Here is a 14,674-nt window from a genome sequence, read left to right on the forward strand (position 1 = left end):
GAGGTAAAGGAATCCAGAGTGATTCTTCTTATATTTAAAAAAAAATAGGTTAGCATGACCTTAGTTTTAGGTTGACTGCCAAGCAGCCCACACAGGCTAATTTTGTATTTTACTAATTCTTTGCGTTGCAATCTGGGGATAATTGGGATTCTGAAATGCCTTTCACTGTGGAAATACATATTACCAAGCAATCAGAGTTTAGTTACATTAGTTAGATCATATAATAAATGCTAGTTGATTTCTCCAGATTCGGTGAGCCTGAAAATATAATATTTAAAGCAGAACTCCAGCCTTGCCTAAGCAAGCTATTTAGCTTATAATTAATCCAATTTCCCTGTACACCGTGACTGCCACATATCAAGCATTAGATGCTGTAGCAGGTATCTCAATTCCTGGCTAATGGTATACAAAGATCATTTATTCCACTCCTCCCTATCTGCATCATAATTCCCCTGCCCTTTTAGTTTTTGCTTTTTGTCCTGACAGTGCTTTAGCTTCAGTTTCATGTACTAATGTTTCTTATACCGTCTGCATAACAAATGTAGACTGACCAGGAGTACCACCTTTCTTTTTTTAATTCTTTCAATGGCCCAAATTCATCAATAAAATCTGCGCTCGCTGGTCGCGCGTACTTTCGCAGTCCGGTTTTCCGCAGTCCGGAGTTGAGTGCGCTCGTACACTCGCCTCCTCACTGCCAGCTGGATTCCTGCCTTGAGCAATAGGGGTCGCGAATCTGCCAATTAAGGCGATTAGATCCTTTTCATAATATTATGCCACCAAGTTTAAGCCAATTGTACACAGAATTTAGATATTGATAGACTTAAAATATGTTCCTGGAATTTTGCCACCAAGATCTTTGCAATTCAGCTTTAGGCCCACTTAAGATGTTGCAGTTGTAGGAGGTAAAGGAATCGAGAGTGATTCTTCGTATATTAAAAAAAAAATAGGTTAGCATGACCTTAGTTTTAGGTTGACTGCCAAGCAGCCCACACAGGCTAATTTTGTATTTTACTATTTCTTTGGGTTGCAATCCAGGGATAATTGGGATTCTGAAATGCCTTTCACTGTGGAAATACATATTACCAAGCAATCAGAGATTAGTTACATTAGTTAGATCATATAATAAATGCTAGTTGATTTCTCCAGATATTCGGTGAACCTGAAAATCCAATATTTAAAGCAGATCTCCAGCCATGCCTAAGCAAGCTAATTAGCTTATAATTAATCCAATTTCCCTGTACACCGTGACTGCCACATATCAAGCATTAGATGCTGTAGCAGGTATCCCATTTCCTGGCTAATGGTATACAAGGATCATTTATTCCACTCCTCCCTATCTGCATCATAATTCACCTCCCCTTTCAGTTTTTGCTTTTTGTCCTGACAGTGCTTTAGCTTCAGTTTTATGTACTAATGTTTCTTGGGCCGTCCGCATAACAAATGTAGACTGACCAGGAGTACCACCTTTCTTTTTTTCATTCTTTCAATGTGTCATGTAACAAGAGGATGTGAGGATCTTGACACCTGTAAAACCAATGATTCCAAAGTAAAAGGTCAGGTGAATTAAAAAAAGGCCCAGGTGACACTACAAAGAGAAATTAGAGAACATTTAGGTTCAGCTATATTTGAATACTATTGTACAAACACTAATTTGAGAGGAGGTGAATTTTATTATTTTTATAGAATATATTATAGAAATAAGTGCTGCCTATAAAAGTATTAAGTAGTAGGTGAACAATAGATAACATTGCCTCAACAATGGCATGAAAAATTTTTGGTTTGATTAGGATGAACTTTACACTTGATATCTAAATAAGTAAATACTTTAATAAATATCCTTATAATTATCATATTTAATGATATTAAATCATTTTTTTCCTTGAATTCAGAAAATGTAATACAATGTTAAGCATTCACAAGTTATGTTTAAAAAACCCAATAGAATGTGTATTATAATCACAAAATGTAAAAACCTAATGTGTACATTGAGAACAAATTTTCCTTTTAAAATTAAAAAAAAATCATTGGATTGAAAAAAATGAAAAAAGGTTAAGAATTGTATATTGAATTATAGAAGCATATTTTTAGACAAATCAAATCATGTTTTGGATAGAATAGTGAGGAAATAAACTATGTGTGTTATTTGCTGTCTGAGTTCTGTTTGGGTAGATTCTCCTTTTCTTTTTTTTAATTTTGGGAATTGCCACCAGTAGATGAACTAATAGCAAATCCAAACATTTTGGATGCCACCTGAACAGGAGAGAAATCTTCCATTGTATTTCCCTCACAGGACTGTAGGAATTTCCCTTTTTTTTTTTTAAATTCTGCCTGTAAAACCCTGTCTATCCCTCCACTTGATCACAAGGAGTTCACTGATGTGGAGTTGTGGTAGGGGAAGAAACTGTTTTTCTCCAGGTGATCTTCTCATTTCTTGGCTGTGTTTACAACAAATATCACAGATTGATAAGGCTACCCATTTTGTATTTTGTGTCAAGCACATAGAGACAGGACCACTAGGGGGCGCTATGGCTTGCACGGAGAGACATGACCAGTAGGAGACACTATGGCTTGCACGGAGGTGAAGTGAGCCCCGGGGAAGGCCCAAGATGCAGAGTCTAAGCAGTAACCAGGTTTTCTCCAGAGCCTCCGATGGTGAGGATGTTGCACCGCTGGTTACTGTCAGGTTGCGGTCCTTGGGCACACCAAGGTGGGCAAAGCATAGTACTAAATCACAATGCAGAAAGATAGTCAAGAAAAGCCAGGGTTGAGGCAGACAGCAAGCAAAAGACGTCAGGTCACACGCCAGGAATCCAGGAGACAGATTGCAGTGACCCGAAGGCCACTGCGGGCACAGGGAACACAGGAGACACTGGAAGCAACAGGAGTCATGTGCCCAACCTAATATTTTGGTGTGGAGTTGGGGAGGCACCAATGTTTTTCCTGGGGGAATAGCAGATTTTTGAATGGAGGTCAAAGCAAGGATATGGTCCTGCTCCTTGATCAGAATTAGGTTGTAGGCCCCTGAGAGATTCAGTTTGGTGAAGATTTGGGCACCACGAAGACGGTTAGAGCTTAGGGATAAGCGGCAGTGGGTAGCGGTTTTTACTAGTGATGGCATTCAAACCATGGTAATTAATACAAGTACGAAGGGTCCCATCCATCTTTTAGACAAAGAAAAATCCTGCGCTAGCAGGGGAAGAGGACGTATGAATAAATCCTCACTGTAGATTCTCCTGGATGTATTCACTCATAGCCTTGGACTCCCGAAAACTAAGGGGGTATACCCCACAGCTGGGAGGTGTGGAATTAGGTATGAGGTCTATCGCACAGTCATAGGAGCAATGGGAAGGAAGTTGCTCAGCCTGGCAATTGGAGAAGACATCTTGGAAATCCTTTTACTGGATAGGAATGGATGGAGCCAACTTTGGAGGAGTGGAGAGAGAAGGAGGCCTGAGAGGTTGGAGCTTGGTCAAACTGGAGAGAACAGTACCATCTACCGCAGAGATACGGAAGGGCTGAGTCAGTGGCTGTATGGGCCAGACTCCCATACAATCGATAAAAGTCAATAAAAGCCTTCAGGGCAAGAGTGGACATTTTGTGGAGCTAGATTGGTATTAAGGGACGCTGAGTGGAAGGTAGAGAAGAGTGACCTGTCATGCCCCCCAGCCTCTGTGGGCAGAGTTTAATAATATTTTTCTTCAATACACAGTAAATACAGAGTCCTGAGCATAGGCCCCGGGATCTCTCCTAGATAGGTGTGAGCAGCCCAGTTGCATGGGTACTTCTGATGAAGGAGAAACAGGGGAGAATGGAGGTTCCAGAGGCTGCTTGAAGGATGGAGCTGGTCGTGGGGAGAAGACCTTGTGGGAGCGAGATTTCTCCTGGAAACGTATATCTATCTGGATGGACAAGGAGATCAGATCATCCAGAGAAGTGGGAATCTCTCGACCAGCCAACTCATCTTTAATGAAGTCAGAAAGACCCTGCCAGAAGGTAGCATGGAGGGCCTTGTTGTTCTAGGCGAGCTCCACCACCAAAGTGAGAAACTTAACAGCGAACTGGTCCACGGTAAGTGACTCTGACTGCTGAGGAGGCCCAAACAGCTTAGATAAAAACCTTCCTAAAAAGACTCAGGAAAGCTTGAATGCTACAGGTGACCGGATCCTTCCTTTCCCAGAGGGGAGATGCCCAAGCCAAGGCTTCTCCAGAATATCATGTATGCCACTTTAGCCCGGTCAGTGGGGAAGTTTTGTGGCTGAAGCTCAAATTGAATTTTGCAGAGGTTGATGAAGCCACGATAGGATTCCCAGGAAATTGTTATGGGGGTGGTAGATGCAGTGCAAAGGCCAGTGGTACTGCAGGAAACTGGACCAGGAATGGAGGTTCAGCAGGTGCACTGGAGGGGATCAGAAGCTGATCCAGGCGGGGTTACCTGGGTTTGAGTGGCTTCCTGGATGTTCATCCTCTGGCCGAGTAATTGGTTGGGGTCTTTGGACCCCTAGGGTATATGGCTTGCATGGAGATGGTGTGAGCCCTGAGAAGGGCCAAGGCGCAGAGTCTAAGCAGTAACCAGGTTTTCTCCAAAGCCTCTGATGGTGAGGATGTTGTGTTGCTGGTTACTGCCAGGTTGCGGTCCTTGGGCACACCAAGGCAGGCAAAGCATGGTGCCAAATCAAAATGTAGGAGAATAGTCAAGGAAAGCCAGGGTCAAGGCAGGCAGCAAGCAAGAGAATTCAGGTCACACGCCAAGGGTCAACAGCCAGGAATCCAGGAGACAGACTGCAGGGACACAAAGGCCACTGCAGGCAGAGGGAACACAGGAGACACTGGACGCAACAGGAGGTACAGGTGATGCAGGGATAGACACAGACAGACAGGACACTTGAACAGCACAGGGAAGTTGGCTGGGAACCAACAGACTGGACAATGAAACGTTAACACAGGAGCTGGACACAGGAAACACTGGATTAAGCAACAGGTGAACAGGAACTAGATCACAGAACTAGGGAGCTCAAGCACTATTGAAGACTTGCTGCATGAACACAAAATGCAGTCTGTGAGCTAGCTAAAAAGCCAGGGCTGATCAAGAGGCTATTATCTGATTGGCCAGCGGATTGGACGGAGTTGATAAAGCTTGGAAACAGAGGCACGCCCAGTATCAGAACTGCCCGGATGCGCAGGAGAGAGATGCCTGTGCTTTAATGAGGAACAGGCAAGTGTTACATATAATCTGTTCAGTGTATCCTATTTTTCTTATTCCTCAAGAGGCAGCCTCAGTGCTGCGAAACGTGTCAAATGAATGAAGTATACTCTTTCCTTCCTTCTATACAAAACCATTATTTTGATGTGGAAGTTTTTTTGAGGTGAAAGTAACTATGGAGATCATTACATTGTTCTTTATGGATATGTCATGTTTTATAAATTTTATTAGTTTTTTTTTTTGGTTATAATACAATGATTGATTTTAAAAATAATGATTTATCCCTTTAATGTCCCACTTTGGAAAAAAAATATTTTTGTAAGTGTAAGTTTCACTTTAATGATAATATGTATTTGTAAAAAAATTCATTTCTGTTCTTCTTTTAGTGTCTCTTTGTGGATGTTAACGTTACAACTTGGCTAAAATGAACAGCTAGATAGCTAAACTAGATAGTGTCCCTTAAGATAATTGTATTTATTTTTTGTTAAACCTGTAAAATAGTACATGAGAAAGAACAGAGATATACAAAGAAGATACGCATAAATACAGTAAAATCAGCAATAATGTTCTAATAAGACTTCAAGACTGCAGTGACCATACTACAGAGTGCAGCCAGCATATCTTCAAAACAGTCTGTATTGCTTATTTTTACCATATTATAACACAAGCTATTGCCTGGAAAGGATTTAGTGATACACTGATTCACCACAAAAAATGCCTTGAAGATTGATACTTCTTAAAATCATGACATGCTTTGGCATCCTATTACTTTTAAATAATATAAAACAAATCAATGGACTACCATGCTTTATCAGGAAAATAGATTCTGTGTTCAACACAAGGTATTTTCAGGATGGAGAAATGATTATTGGTGGAATATTCACCATTCATCACTATAACGATGTAATGGACTTCAGTAATTTCTGCTTTCTGTAAGCACTGTTTTATTTGTGAAAAAAAGAAAAAACTAGGCGGTATTACACATACTGTACATTGACATACATTCTGCACTCCTCAATATTCTCAATATACTGCCAGATGTCATACCATGCTTGCTTGTACACTGTGCCAACCGTCATACCCACTACACTTCACATACTTCTCACTACCCTCCTGGACACCCAGTGTCATATGCTTCTTACTTCTCCCCTCATGTACATGCTGACAGCTTTCATACCCTACGTACTCCTCTTCCGCACATACTGTCACTGTCATACATTACTCTTTTAATTTTTAATCATAGGTTGTCACATTGTCAAAAAGTTTAAAATTCAATTTAGACCCAAAACGCTAACAATTTGTTTAACTTTTCAATTAAATTAAAATAGTTTCAATTGAATGTATTGCAGATTGAATAAGTTTTTATTTTCCTTTTAACAAAAGCAGCCTTTCGGTTTAAGGTGTCATTGTGTAGACCCCAGTACAGCCAGGTTGTAAGGTTTGTTATCTAAGCAAACTGTTGTGATGTCTATCATGTGATCACGGATCGGGATACGTTTGGTGCAGTTCTTGACTGTTAGGGTCATTTTCGACCCACAGTGAGCCATAGCATTCTTAGCTTCTCATCCTGCCCATTACTTCCCTACATAACCTGTTTTTGTATTCTAGAGTGGAAGTAAAGGTGAATAATTTAGAGTGCAACTTCAGAGTCTGCTGGGGCTGCTTTTATTACACCCAAGATGGTGGTGCTGAGCTGTGGTCTCGGGCATTTTGTCTTCACAAGGATGGCTTTATGCACAAGGACATATAATCATATAGGTAGATTGTGGTTAAAATCAATAGTCACGAACAAGACAAAACATGGGTAAGCGCGTAGGTGCTACAGAGATGTACTCAGTTTTTGTTTTAAATTTTGCAATAACACTCACCTAAGTGATATAAAAGTCAGTTTAAAAATTGCTTCAAAGGTCCATATCAATATTTGCAATTCTGGTGTCGTGCTAATGTGTGTTATGTTGTCCAATTCTGTAGACAAATACAGATGACAATGTACCAGAACCGATGATATACACTTCAATATTACACCATACATTCTTTTAACAGTGTTTATTGATAGATAAAATAATTACAACAAAAATTTGAATTATAACATTCTTATTAGTAGTATATGTATGTTTTTTCTCACAGGCCAATGCCTTATTACTATCGATATGTGTTAACTTTTATTTTTGCCATTAATGAAATAAACGAAAATCCTAACATTTTACCCAATGTGACTCTGGGTTACCATATATACGATTCCTGTAATGATGTGAGTAAGGCTGTAGAAAGCGTCTTACAAATCTTATCAGGGTCTGGTGACACAGTTCCTAATTACTCTTGCAGAGATCACAACAAACTAGCTGGTGTTATAGGGGACCAGACCTCTGAGAGTTCTCTACACGTATTTGAAATCCTAAATGTTTATGGATATACCCAGGTAACGTCAATTTAAAGTTTTGTATGCTCTATAATTTGTATGATCTTGTAAAAATTACTGATTACAAATATTAAAAAATAGTTGTCAGTCAATACTCCAGATTTTCCATTCTGCATATATTATATTTACACAGTTTGCACTGTTTTAAAAAGAAACTTTTATTTTTTTAGTGAGTCTTTGATCTTCTGGTCACCAAAACAATTTGGGGAATCCCATGAAGTTGTAGGTTTAAGGATTCTAGTTTTTTCCACGTTTCTTTCCAAGCCACATAAAATGATCCCTTTCTACTTTACAGAACACATTTCTCCCTAATTTATTATTGCAGTGCCCCTTGGATATTTGGTAGTCTTCCCATGCATGTTTTTCTACTTGATTGAAACTGTGTTTACATTCTGGACATTTAGGATTCCGGAATGGCCCAAAACTTCACTCCTGTGAGATCTTTAACAAAAAAGTTTTTCCTGTGTAACAAGCACCCTGTATCCATTTATTTACACCTTTAAAACGTGACAAAAATGCAAACACCAACAAATTGTTAAGCAAATGGCTTTCCCAGTTCAAACAATCATTAGGTACATACCCCAACATTTATGAAAAACAGTTTTCAGATCAGGGCTTCATAGATCTTAAAGAAAAAGAATATTCTTTCATAGACAGTAAGGTGCAGATTTTCCATGAAGATGACAATAGGTATGCAAGAAACATAAAGGAAGCCATCAACATTGCCTTAACAGCAAACTCTAAACAGTGGTGCCAGCCTTCAACACTATGGGCCTGATTTTATAAAACTCTACAAAGCTGGGGAAGGTACACTTTCATCAGTGAATCTGTGTTAGCAAATGTTTTCAGTCTTGGACCAGATATTTTCCAGGTTCACCAGAAAAAGTGTATGCTCTTCAGTCTTGGGGAGCTTTCATAAATCTTTAGATGTTTTGCCTGGTGATTTCACAACAATTCACCCATCAGAATATGTACTTCAGACAACTAACAGCTGCCCCAGACTTTATGGTGTCAGAGTGGTGGGATTAGAGAACAGAAAATGGTGGTTTCCTAAATGTTATGCTATGTTCTTGAACAATCTTTATTGGCCTTGACATATATCATGATACTATGATGATTGGATTGAAGTGGACTGGAGAATGTTTTCAACGCTCATATGAACACGGGATGTCAGATGAATGAGTTGTAATACATCTTCAATATTACAGAACAAGTACAATGAAGTACAACATATTGCATCTAGCTGTCTCAGTATGCTTTTCTTTTGGTGTATTGTATAGATCAGTTATGGTGCAACGGATCCTCTTCTAACCAATAAGTATATCTACCCATCCTTCTTTCAAACACTTCCCAGTGACCAGACTCAGTATCTGGCTATTGCTTTGTTGTTGAAACACTTTGGTTGGACATGGATTGGTGTTATAACATCTCATGATGATGGCGGTGAAAAGAGGAGTCAGGAGTTAAAAAGAGCGGTTGCTGTTTATGATATATGTGTTGAGTATATAATTCATATAGTTCCTGAGGGAACTGCTGAAAGACAAGAAATGGCACTTAAAAAAACAGAGATCTTCAAAAAATCAAGTTCCAAAATTGTTGTCCTTTGTTCCATTTCAATGAACATGATCATGTTTATCGGGCTGGCATCTAACAGTCGTCATGATAAAACATTAATTATACCAGCAGGTCCTATAGTCCACTTTCTGCTTGCTTCAAAATTTAAACGATCATTCCATGGAAGTTTGGCATTTTCACCTTCAATAAAGAACATCCCAAATCTGAAAAGATTTCTGGATAACATCGACATCACAAATCATCCAAATGACCTTCTGCAAGAACACATCCTTGCAATGTATTTTAAGTGTCTAACTTCAAATAGGTTATTAAATTTTGCAATTGGGAGCAGATATGAACTGACACTGCAGTCATGCAACAGAAGTGTCAAGATAAGTCAACTAGGCAACAACCTGTATGACACTGAAAGGTTTGGCACAGCTTACCATGTTTACAAAGCAGTCTATGCCATGGCACATTCTTTTCATGAAATGAATATATATATGTCCAGGCATCCTGAAAAGAGCTACGTAGAAGCTCATAAACACATTAAAAAGGTAACATAACATTGTATGAGCCTTTACTTTTATGTTCTACTCTTTTGCCCCCTCTTTGCCTGCAGTGCGCCTTTCATCCATTGCTCACAAAAATGTGCTTCCTAGCTGCTTTTGGTAGAAAGGAGATGACATTATTGTTTTCCAAATGTCAGTAATAATAAAGAGGTTAGCAAATAGTGGCCATATATCTGTATATGGGGGTTCTTCAAAAATGTTCTAGCTTTTTTTCATTTTCAATATCTTTTTTAAATTTTCTGTTTTGAACAAAAAAAAAACAAAAAAATACAGGTTAAAGTAAAAGATAAAAAATAAAGGATAAAGGGTAAAGGAAAGAGCTAAGCACAAACCAATAAAACTACAATATTTAGCTGCTTTTGATTCCTCATATAAGATCAATCCAATATTATTAGTCCCATTTACAATCATATCAAAGCTATTTAAAATGAAATTCGGTGTTAATAAATTCTGTAATATACATAATAATAGGGGAAGGGGTGGTTACCTTTATAAATTATTATCCTTCTATACAGATAGTCACCCTATTTAAAATGTAAATTCTACTGTGAAATAATTAGTGCCACAACTTAATCGGTGAAAAGGGGGGGGAAGGGTGCTTACCCTCATTAGTTATTGTCCTATACTACAAATAGTTACCCTATTTAAAATGTGAGTGTGTGAAAAGATTCGTGCCACACCTTAATAAGTGAGAAAGAAAAAAAAGTCACCCTGTAAAAATGATTAAACGTAAGTTCTATTGTAAAGAAATTAACATCACGCCTATAATCAACAAATAATTACGTGAATAAAAAGTGATTACTACTTCAAATAAACAAAGTGTTTACCTCAGTGAGAAAAAAAAAACTCATCCCCCCTCTATGAAACCCAAATATTTATGCTCACTCTTTATCCAATACCCTAAGACTGACTGTTTGGATAATAAACAACACCAACAAAAAACTTCACTCACAAAAAAAGCTTATTCAAATATACTTTTTTATTATATCTCATAGGGCATTTCCTAACCATTCATAATGTTAAAAACATGTACGATCCCATCACAGAGGCATAAAGTAATCAATCCATGGCCCCCAAACTTATGTCATAGTTTTGTTAACAATTGCCCTCATTTTTTCATTAGCCAAGAACCAAATCATTTTCTGCTTGATATGTTGCACATTGGGCTTAGAAGACCACCAGGCTTTAGCCAATACCATCTTAGTTGATGTAAATAAATAGGTCAATAGTATAAAATGCAGCTTAGTACAACTCGGTGGTTGAAGATTTAACAAAACCTCTTCTGGGCATTTCGGAAAAGACTTACCTATCAGTGTATATGCCATCTGATATACTCGTATCCAATATCTTCTGATCTTAGAACAATCTCACCAAATAAGATACAATGTGCCATCTACTGTACATCCTCTAAAACAAGTTCCAGTGTGCACATATGACATTTTTGCCAAACCTATCAGCACCAAATACCAACGTATCATGAGTCCATTAGTAACCTCCAGTGCCGAAGCGTTAATAATACAATGCACTGTATCCCATATTTGTTCCCAATCTTTTCGTTCTAAATTATACCCTATTTCCTCCTCCCAATGATACAACCTTGTTGTTGTCAATTCATATGCGCACAGACCAAAACATCATATAAAACTGATATCACCCCTTTTGCCAATGAGCCACGTATACATGCTTGCTCAAAAACACTGAAAGGTCTACTAATATCACTATTCCTCTGCCTAGATTGGACGAATTGTTGAATCTGCAAGTATCCAAATAACTCACAATTAGGAATAGAAAACTTGTTTTATAGTACATCAAAGTGAATAATACCCGTTTTGTCTAAAAAATGGTATATTCTATAAATGCCCTTATCTTTCCATTCTTGGAATCAAACTGGGTTTTCAAAGTCAGGGTGAAACAAAGGGTTTCCCAAAATCATTGCTACAAATAAATATGGGAACATCCATCCACATCGTTTCCTAGATTGGTCCCATACCTGCAAAAATGCATAAGTATAGGATTGGTAAAGTAACCTCGCTTTAAACAAGGGCATCCATAAAACATTATTTATTGACAGCTTTGCCAGTTCTTGTTCTTCCAATTGTACCCATAATGTATCCCAGTCTGTTCATGATACACTAATAATTGTACAAATTGGGCCGCTACATAATAATAAAACAATTGTGGTACAGCTAAACCCCCTCTTGCATTCTGGCGATACAGGATCTGTATAGAAATTCTAGATTTCTTTGAACCCCAAATAAATGTTAACCTTGGTGGTTCCTTGTATAAGTGGCTTAGGTGAGCCACTGTTCATAATGTCTATTTTACTGGAGCATTCACCTTCCCCTTCTTCCTGCTGATGGAATATAGGCGTGAGGGGGTGCCATCCTGGCTGCAGAACTGGCTGAAACTGCTTTTGCTGCGTTCCTGCGTGTTTTTGCCTTGCCTCACGCCATCATCAAAGCTGGCCTGCTACCAGAAGATACTCTGCAATTTTCCTACAGCCTTTACTTGTTTTCCACTTGCTGTCTGTCCATTAACGTTCCAAGTCATGGAGTTGACCTAGCATTCGTCCATGCGTCAGGTCCACGCATGCACCCCCTCCACTAATGATTTCAATGCCGTGACCCATGTTCTACCTTATTTTAACTCTATTTATTATGAATTTGAAAACCAAATTACATCACTTCCACATATTCACCTTACTTTGTAATGCATTTTCCAAGTGCAGGTAAATCAGGTAGATAGTGTAACCACTGGGGCACCACTACTTTTACATCCTCCCCTTAAAGCTTCTTTGAGTGGTCCAAAAAGCTGAAAATCAGATGGCACTAAATCCAGACTATAAACTAGATGTTCCAAAACCTCCTATTTTATTAATCTGAAGGTCCCCAATGTGTGGGCTGCAGTGTGGAGGGAAGCCGCTGTGCAACAACACAATTATCTTTGACAGGTTTCCTCTTCTTTTAAAGTTAATTGTGACTTTTAAAACTTTCTTTTTAAAGTGAATTGGTTTTAATCCTCATTGAAGCATGACATTCCACTTGTGACAATTGTTCTAGATTTCTGGTTTTGATAATAGGCCCTTTGAGAGTTCCCAGGCCAACATCAACTTTCTTGGAAACAGTATCTTGGAGTTCTTTTCTACAGGGGATGATGGATGCTTTCATTTTATATTCTGTTGCTTACTTTCCCCATAATGGTGAACCCAAGCTTCTTTACCAGTGACTATCTGACACAAAAAATCACATTCTTCACGATAACAGGACAGGTGTCAGGAACAAACAACTAGGCACTTGCGCTTATGCTCCTCTGTCAGCTGCTTAGGCAGCCACCTGGTACGACCTTTTCCGAAGTTACTATGGGAGTACAGCTAAATGAAGAGAGTACACAATCGAAGATGCATTTTTGCTCCCGACATACCTGCCCACAAAAAAACTTAGGACAGAATGCTTTTCCTCTCTTCATATCTAAATTAAGTTTCACAGACATTATTACTACAAAATGGGAACTCTTTTTACTAAACTGCAAGGCCAGCTGACTTGCCAGACAGATTAGTCACATGACACTCAGACACAACCAATTACTACTACTCCAGCCCACTTCCAACAAAAATATTAAAGTGAGGAAACTTTTTGAAGATCCATTGTACATACAGTACAAAGCATAAATGTACTCAATTGAACCACAATATATGTGTTATGGTGCTCTATAAATTGGTGTGTGTTAATCACTATTGTCCACTGCGTTGGGGTACTATTGATGATAAATATATGATATGGTGAATTCCTCTTCTGCACCAGTATGTAATAAATGGCAGAACCTTCCGAAAACATTTAGATTCCTTACATTTAAAGGTCTACAATATTTTGTTATATGACATATTTTACATATATTTGATGATATGATACCATATCATTTTTTTTTACATGTTTCTCTCTAGCACAAATTTACATTGTTAAAATTATTTTTGTTTCAGTACTTTTTATCAAGAGTTCGGTTTCAAGACCCAATGGGTGAAAATGTCTATTTTAATGAGAGAGGAGAAATGACTACTTTTTACAACATATATAGCTATGCAGCGGTAACTAATAATAGATTCAGATTCAAACATTTTGCAGTTTTCAATGCATCATCACAAGAACAAGAGGCTATCCTATTCAACCAAGCCATGTTCTATTGGAAAAGTGGTGACGTAAGTGTGTTGCAATCTATATATGTAAAATTGTACGTATGTATGTGTGTCTGTGTTCCACCATCACTTGAAAACGCATGCAGACATTTCAACCAAACTTGCCATACATATGACTGAGACTTATGAGAGTGCACCAGTCATCTTTGTACAGTGCTGTGCTATATGTCAGAGCTATATTTGGATGTATGTATATAAGTGTGTAAGTCATCACTAGGAAACTCATGGAGGCATTTCAACCAAACTTGCTATGTTCCACCATCACTCGGAAATGCATTGACACATTTCAACCAAACTTGTTAGACACATGACTCTATATTTGTATGTATGTATGTGTTATATATATAGATTTGTGTATGTGATTACTAGGAAACGCATAGAGACATTTAAACCAAACTTGCTAGACATATGACTCAGACTCATGTGAGTGCACCACTGATCTTTGTGCAGCTTACATACTTTTTTTGGACACTTTTACAAATTTCTGGTCTATAATAATGCCTTCAAGAAAACGTAAGGCAATTGGCCGAGTGCAATTAAAGGCAAAAAAAAAATGAAACAACACTGTTAACAAGAAATCCCGAGGACAGAAATAGAAGACTTGCCACACTGCGTGAGAGAGCTACTACATCTATAGCTTTAGAGACAGTACAACAGCGTGACACTTGACTATAGGAAATGAGGGAAAAAGCTGCTACATCTCGAGCTTCAGAGACAGTACAACAGCGTGACACCCAACT

At 38.4% G+C, this 14,674-nt stretch overlaps 1 protein-coding gene across 1 annotated transcript in view; it reads left to right on the forward strand.

The window, feature by feature from the left end:
• Positions 1-3,774: 3,774 nt before the first annotated feature.
• LOC140327519 (vomeronasal type-2 receptor 26-like) overlaps positions 3,775-14,674 on the forward strand; it is a 14,961-nt gene continuing 4,061 nt past the window's right edge. Inside the window, exon 1 of the mRNA XM_072406909.1 lies at positions 3,775-3,993. Coding sequence (XP_072263010.1) covers positions 3,775-3,993 — 219 coding nt within the window. The remainder of the gene's footprint in view (positions 3,994-14,674) is intronic.

The sequence above is a fragment of the Pyxicephalus adspersus genome, chromosome 3 (genome assembly GCF_032062135.1).
Source record: "Pyxicephalus adspersus chromosome 3, UCB_Pads_2.0, whole genome shotgun sequence".
In the NCBI taxonomy this organism is placed as follows: domain Eukaryota; kingdom Metazoa; phylum Chordata; class Amphibia; order Anura; family Pyxicephalidae; genus Pyxicephalus; species Pyxicephalus adspersus.